The 8289-nt window shown below is 37.8% G+C and overlaps 1 protein-coding gene across 1 annotated transcript; it reads right to left on the reverse strand.

Annotated features, from left to right (window-relative positions):
- Positions 1-1001: 1001 nt before the first annotated feature.
- On the reverse strand, positions 1002-7633 carry LOC141633276 (beta-galactosidase-like). The gene is made up of 19 exons (XM_074445713.1): positions 7213-7633; positions 6925-7020; positions 6605-6717; positions 6419-6485; positions 6037-6129; positions 5747-5890; positions 5128-5216; positions 4913-5018; positions 4736-4823; positions 4247-4365; positions 3992-4156; positions 3473-3645; positions 3273-3382; positions 2974-3083; positions 2749-2859; positions 2394-2504; positions 2081-2286; positions 1561-1897; positions 1002-1458 (listed from the first exon to the last, which is right to left on the reverse strand). The coding sequence occupies exons 1-19, from the start codon at positions 7369-7371 to the stop codon at positions 1348-1350; spliced, it is 2508 nt and encodes an 835-aa protein (XP_074301814.1). The 5' UTR covers positions 7372-7633; the 3' UTR covers positions 1002-1347.
- Positions 7634-8289: the final 656 nt, after the last annotated feature.

An 8289-nucleotide genomic window follows, 5' to 3' on the forward strand; every position in this document is an offset into this window, starting at 1 on the left:
TTCGGAGAATTTTGTTTCGGGACCCCGGAATCCCGAAAAACCGTGTATTATACACTTCAATTTCAGCCGTTCGGGAGGTCGTACCGGACCCGGTTTCTTTTTCTCCCTGTTTTTTAATCACGCGTCCTACCTCATTTCAGGAGTTAACCTGTTCGATTTCAGCCTCAAATAACGAGTTTTAACGCATTTTTCACGATAATCCGAGTTTCGGCGAATGCTGGTTAGTGTTGGTAATCGAGTCACTCCGATTGGTTGTAGCCTGTAGGATATCAGTTTTGTGATGAGTCAATATGGGTGTTGGTTGGGTTCAAGCCGACTATTATCGTGTAACGGATTGGGTTTTTACTGGGTTTGGGTTTTGTCAAGTTATTATAGGATAATGTTCTTTGGGTTTATGCCAGGTTGTCAATTGTCATTGTGTGAGTGTGTGACTAGTGGGTCGGTTTGGTTGAGGTCATTATTTGGTTAAGTTATTTTGAGTTTGGACCAATAATATCGTTTAGAGCTATTTTCAGGTGCATTTATTTTAGTTATAAATTAAAAGAATAAAAAAATCAGTTTGATTTTATTTGAATTATAAATTAAATTAACTTCTTATCTTATCTAGTCATCCATGAGGTCGAGTTAGTAGTCAGGTGGCCAGTTCATATGGGGTCGGAGTAGACAAGGGATGTTATTAGATATCAGTTTAACCTCAAGTCATGTCACCATGGCTACAGTTCACCAAATTTTCGAGTTTTGGTTAGCTTGAACTCGAGACTTCATATTTTTCTCAACACAAGTCAAGTCACCTTGGTTATAGTTTACCAAATGTTTTAGAAGTTAAATTTGAGTTACAGAGAAGAAAATCAATGAAGGACAACCGTAAAGAAAACTTTGGACAGCTCATATGTTAAAAAAAAAAAGATGGTATCGCTAAATCGTAGGGAGTTTTGATATCACTCTCTCACATACTTTGTGACGAGTCCATCTTTGAGAGGGTATAACCAAGAGCAAACCGGTGAGGAAATACCAAATTGACATTGATACTACAGAGGAGAGTACATTTGTTACAACAAAACTAAGGCAATGAAATATTGCCTCTACCAGAAAAGTACAACTACTTGGCACACAGGCACATGGACTACATAGTATCTGTCTCAATGTGCTATACTCCTTCCTCTAAAAGAAGGCTATTTACAAATTACAATGGCAATAACCCAATAGTGTGTTGCAATATATGTACAACTTCACCACGGTTAAAGCCGGAAAGATGATGGTATGGATGTAATAAGGAAAAATGCCGAAATGGAATCCACTTGGGATTGAGCGATAAATATGACAGAAGATTGATCAAATCAAAGTGCTTTAGCTACAAATCGCCTCGACTGAAAGTTTCTTCATGACGTTTGGACATGGGTCTCCTCCGAATAACTCAGGTTCAACGGTTATAGCACAACCGGCTTGCCCAACACAATTCTGTTACAGACAAAAAAAAGTTTTTTTTTTTTGTTAAGACGTGTAAGATACTGGGGTAATGCTGTTATTTGATCAATAGAAATGGTGTGAAAGGTAGCATACCTTTTCAAATACGTCGTAAGACCTGGGGGCATGACAGCTCCCTTGTCTGTAGTTTCCACACGACCCTTCTGGTGTTCCGAAACTGGCAAATTTGATCGAAGTAATTTTCTGGCCGGGAGCACACCAAAGGTGAGCCTTCGGCCTTAAAGGCTTGTTAATCCTCCCAGATGCTTGCAAGTGCCAGTTTACTAGTGTCGGCTGCCATTCATTCATGTCTGAGCAAATACTGCTTATTTCTTTCTTCATTAAAGAAATCCAGTTCGGGTCTCCTCCCAATTCTTCTAAAACAACCATCAAATTCCCTGTTGGCTTCAGCCACGAGCGAGGGACGTGATACCTGAAATACTCGAAATCATTTACAGGTTAACTCCAACATCCATGTTATGACATACACAGTCATTCTTTTATAGCAGTATTTCAGTAAATAACAGGCGGTGCGGGAGTATAATATCTGTATGTAAAACCGCCTTACATTGGACTTTATGATAAATGGTGAACAAAACTGCTAGACTAGACTCACCATCTTTGGGAAGGATCTCCACAATACTTTAAGCATTTCTTCTCGGAAAAGTAGCCGGCATAATTGCAGGCACCACAAGAACCTTTTGCTGTATAAGCAGGCCAGTATCGCCCGATGTTCTTTCCATTTATCCAAACTTGACCTTTACCCATGTCACCCATATCTAACGCAAGTGGTTCGTTTCCTGGAGGAGCATTGAACATCGTCTGGACACATGAACGAACTTATCAGCCTAAACTTCATTTTCGGCAAAGAATATTTCACAGCAGAGAAAAAAAAAACAAATCAGCAGGTCAGAACTACAAATACTTACTTTGTACCAAGTCAGGGGTTGTTTCTGAGCGACGAACTTTCCCTGGACCCACTCGACATTGGAGACTCCGCTAAGTGAATCAAGACCCAACGATTCACCTCTAAGACCAATCTGAACAAAATCAAAGAATTTCAGTACTCCCTCCATCACATCCAATTTATATTGTTAGTATTTGACTTCGCTTGTCAAATGATGTCAGCTTCAACAAACATTTTCTCACTAACAGTAACTTTTTTTGAATGATAATATGAAGATAAATTTTACATTATACAGCTTGACCACCAATGTAAATAGAATAAAGGTCGTATCCGGAATATGAAAGGGTAGTGTGTAAGGGTATTATAAGGAGATTAACCTTATAGGACCATTTCTGCCATGTCAGATCTCTCTTTCCTTCGTTCAAACCACTTAGCGAGACAGGACCAAGAACACCGGCATTCCACATCTCAAAATGCGGGCCAACATTCTGAATTAAAAAAAAAAAAACATCAAGGAATTGCATGGTTAATATAGAGGATCTGATCAGGGTGATTGATTATAAGACCATATCACATAGGATCAGTAGCGCAATAGGGCATACCGGGAGCCCAACGGCAATGCTCAGGAGAGAAATTTTGTTAACACCAGCCCGTAATTTCACACCTTCTTTAAAAGAGACCTTTGGGCTTTCAAGACTTCCATAAACAGTATCTGTGACAAACACAGAAATTTGACTGTCATATGTCATTCAAACATTTAAAGCTAACTATGACCAACTAAGATAGGGTACTTCTCTTTTAATCAGTGAGTTAATGAGTTTATGGGTTAGTCTCGCATTATATTAACATGAGACGTCTTTCAAGAGACGAATTGACTACGATTATGAATGAGGATACTCACCAGCTAATTGACCGTTGATGTAAACTTGCAAAGCATGGCCAGCAGACATTACACTGAGAACTGGCCAATTTCCACCTTTCAAAAATCCCTCATTGTGATCAATTACAACACTGTCATGAAAAATAAACGCATAAGAAACCAAAACTGAATCACAGTGAAAAGTTACAGACTAGAGAAACTCGAGGGTGCTAAGAACTCACTCAGTCATATACCACAGGTAGTCAGTCATATCTCTAGTGGTGTTTATTTGTTCAACTAGTCCCACGGATGTAAATGTACTGTCATCAATGGAAGCTGTCTGTTCATTGTATGATTGCCAAGCGAAGTTGCGATGAACAGGAGTATACTTCATTATCGCACTCTGGGCACCAACCTGCAACATGGTTACACTGTTTAATACTGTTTTAAACCCGATGTCATGAATGTGATCTACCATACATATTTCTGATGGAGCTAAAGTTAAACTTTAGGAGACAGTTATCACCCCCCCCCCCCCCCCCCCACACACACACACACACACACAAATTCTCATATTAGGCGATTCCATGATAAGTTTACCATGGGATTGACTCGTGTAAGAAGGTAGTCATTTCTTAATTTATTTTCTAGTCGTCATTTGTTTTTGGATAACTGTGTATTCCGTTGCAGTGGTCCTCTGAGGAACACCATAATCTCAAAGAATACATATACAATGAATGATGAAGTGGCAAATTTCTCACCCTTGCAGTATTGTAAACAGTATGTTTGCAATCAGGAAGAATGCTGATCGACCATGGCGGAAGGTTGTAGTGATTATTTCCATATGACACCTTCGCGTAAGAGCTTGGGTTATAATTTGCAAGAAATGCAGCACAAGATCCTGATTGTGACTTGAAAACATGAGCCTGAAAATTATAAATGGAAGACATATGACAATGTTAAAAAGTTGGCAATGTTATGAATGCGAAAAACTGTTTTACGAGTAAAAGACTAACCTCTTGACTGCTTCCTAACCGAATCACCATCGGATCACTGGAAACTAGAGCTGGCTCACACAATTTTATTGCTCTGTGCAAATCTTTTAAATGACCCCATTTCGGTTGATTTATAAGCCCTAAAAGTGTAAAGAAACCAACAGTTAGAAAATCATTCTCATAGATAATTATACAACGTCGACATAAACTCTCAGCGCGCAAATGAAGCTGCTGGAATCTGACTTAGATCGACTCCATACCCAAAATATAGGAATTAACATCGGTAAGCATCAAAATTACATACATTCATCTCCAGTTCTCCACAACTCTATTAAATGTATTTTTCAGTTTTTAGCAATTGACACGCCTTAACTTTCGAAAGTTACCCTACTAAGTTTGCAGAGAAAGCTGCTGGAATCTGACTTAGATCGACTCAAAGACAAGCTACTGCTAAGAACTTTCTCTTCATATATTTTACAAAAAAATCATTTCCAAAGTAAGATTACATACCAAATTCATCAAGAGGAGCATCATAATCATAGCTAGTGGCAATAAATGGACCACCTGCAGTTCTGCCGAAGTTTGTACCACCATGATACTGAAGACAAAAATAATTCTTCTGTAAGAATCAATAAAACGACGAACATGAAAGTTTCATCTAGTAAATGTGCCGATAATTCTGCTGACCATGTAATAATTGACGAAAGATCCCCCTTTCTGTATGAATCTAGCAACACCAAATGCTAAGTCTTTGGCTGGTCTAGTAGGTACTGGACCCCCAAATTCAGTATACCTGATAACAGGAAACATATATGAAGAATCAACCATAAGTTGCATTCGCTTTTAACTAAAAGAAAAAGTCACACTCATTACTTTAAGCCTAAATTGGTTAAAAGTCTCACCATCCTGTCCAGGCCTCTGTCCACATCTTAGGTTTATAAGGCTTATTCGGAGAAAAGTAATCACAGTAGAAACCGTTGCAAGTATTAATCTGCAAGAAACATGCTTTTTTTTATTAAACACGACTTACACGAGTACCCTGACTTTCATAAAGTCAAACAACAAACTTTGTAACTGTTGTCAACCTCGGCATATCATGACACTGAAACATGCTAAAAAATGTTAATAGGCAAATCCTCTTTTCGTGAATAAGAGCATGAATCATATTTTACCCATTTCCCCATTTTCCGAGATCAGACATGATACACCATATGAAGAAATCAGAGGCAATGTTGTCTTCACAAGGGAGTAATTAGTGTACTGCTACTATATTCAACATGATCAACGCGATGTATGCACAGCATGCTGAACAAACTATTACGTAATTTATAAGAACCAGCTAGTTAGACCCATGTGCCGATGTGCACTGCCACAAACTATCACAGCATTTACTAGTAAGTGCACCAAGTTGAACAAACACAGAAGCATAATGGATAATGGATAATAAACAACATAACAAACTCATAATTACATGTGGGACTAAAAGAATAATGCCAAATAAAGGTTTTCTAATGAACTTACAACGGGGTCTGGAGCATCATCCTGCTTACACATGACCCATGGAACTCCAGTGTTTAACCCCACAGCCATTTTAGCTGCCCAATTTGCGTATGCTTTACCAGGTGCACCAATCTCATATTCAAGTGGCCCATATTCATTTTCAATCTACCAACAACAACAATAATAAAGCGTTAGTCCACATCGCCAAGTGATCAGGGGTCGGCTAACATATACTGTTGAATGGAACCACCAATCCACCATTGTAAAGTGTAAGTTTCACAGTTAGTGCATCACTGAGATATGAAAAATACCTGAGATAATATAATAGGACCACCTTGTGACTCAAATAATCTTTCAGCTTTCATCATGTCAACAATCTTCATGGTAAACTTTTGCATTGCATTCTATAAAAGGGCACAAAATACAAACTTTATTAATTTAAGTTCACAAAAACCAAAATTAAGTCAATAAGTGGCCTTCGTTACTCCAACTCTTCTTATTCCCTCGTGTATCAGTGTCCAACCCTTGACACTCGGACTTGGGTATGTACACTTACACACCTCATTTTAGGCCAAAACATGCATACTTTCATGAATATAGCCAAGTCCGACACTTGGATATGCACCTGTGTCGTCGGATTCTTCTAAACGAGACAACATAGTGATTAGTGAGTAACAAGGGCAAGTAGCAAACCTTGAAAGGTCCATTATCTGTTCTGAAGTTGATGCCAGGAACATACTTCAGCCATACAGGAAACCCCCTACAGTAAAATAATAAGCCAACTAACATTAGCCAGAATACTTCATCTTCTTACACAATCATCCAACTTATAAAAGTAGTAAAAAAAAGGAAGAAACAGTAAAAAATTGAGCAAATTACCCAAAGCTCCATTCAGCACAAACATAAGGTCCAGTCCTCAAATGAACATATAAACCAGCTTGTTGAACCACCTTAATGAACTTCACAAGGTCATACCTTTCTTCAAAATAATACTGTAAAAAACCGAAAAGAAGTAAACTTTACAAACAAATACACATCAGTGAGGTAAACTAAAGTTACCCCAGTGCCTCAAGGCTTCCAGGGTAAGGTGGGTCGGATGTTCGCACCCTTAACCCTGTGCCAGCAACACAACTAGCTGTTTCCGAATGACTCAAGATGAAAATTGCGTTGAGAACTTAAGAATGTGAAAAAATAATTACTTGGCCAGGTTGAGGTTCATGTCCATTCCAGAAAACATAAGTCTGAATTACATCAACATCTCCTTCTTTAGCCTTCTCAATAAGATCTGGCCACATCTATATCAAACCAATTGCCAAATATAAACAATACTCATGTCACATTTTCAGCTAAAATCATTAATACAGATTAATATTCGCTCCGTTTCAATAATTTGTTTACCTTCGATTAAAATACCTTCAGCAATTAATATAAAAACTAAACAAATGACCGAGACGAAAAACAATAAAAATGCAGCATTTTTAACATACCTCGGGTGTACTTCTGGGATAGTGAATAGAACCAGAAATAAGAATTCTTCTTTGGCCATTAATGGTAATTGCTTTGTGATCATATGCAACATTTGCATTAATCAAAACCAATAAATTTTGAAAAATCAAAAAAATTGACAAAAATGTGTTCTTCTGCATTTTCAGCAATAATAGTAAAAACCCAAATTATACTATGAGACTGTCGTATGGCACGACCCGAGATAAAACAATTCCTTCACACAAAAACAACACTTTTAATGATTCTTTCGTCTTTCGGCTGCACACTTTATTCCATGCTTTGTTTAGAGAGAGGAAGTAGAGTGAAACAGTAAACTACACTAGTGAAGTAAAAAAAACAGCTGTGGAAAATGTGAATGTCTTTCTGTTTGAGTTTGTTGTATTGGGTTTTGTGTATAAGAGTAAATACTCAGTTTGTGAATGAAAGTGTTTGTATGTTGATAATCAATAGGTCTTGGTATAGACGGGTGTGGCGAACAGACGGGTAAAGACCTCTAATAAAATGGGTAGGTGAACAAGGTGGGGCACCCCCATGTGCTTCCCACTTTATGGCAAATGGATATTTTGTGAGGGAAAATGGTATCCGTCTATACATATAGACGAATAGTGTCCGTCTATAATGAGAATTTGTGGTTGATAATTAAAACCGGATTTGTAAATATCGTCGACGTTTTAGTAAATATCGACGACGTTTTCATTCCAAAAGACGATAATGCCCTTTGCATAATTACATTATTTTCTCTCTCTAAACAATTTTCTCTCAAATTCTACTAAAAGTCAACTACATTTCGATCTCTCATTGCATTAAACCAATTAAAAGATGTTAGAAATTAACGCACATCGATTAGAAAACTTAAATAAATTTAAAAAATCGGCAAATAAACGTATTAAACACGGTTTTTTTTTTTAAAAAAATGAACTAGTTCATGGACTAAATGTTGAGATTCAACAATCGACCACGGACCAAACATTGAAAACCAACGTTTGCCATGGTCCAAACGTGGGAAACTAACGTTGGCCGTGGTCCAAACGTGGGAAACCAACATTGGCCGTGGTCCA

This window comes from Silene latifolia, chromosome Y (assembly GCF_048544455.1).
Source record: "Silene latifolia isolate original U9 population chromosome Y, ASM4854445v1, whole genome shotgun sequence".
NCBI lineage: Eukaryota > Viridiplantae > Streptophyta > Magnoliopsida > Caryophyllales > Caryophyllaceae > Silene > Silene latifolia.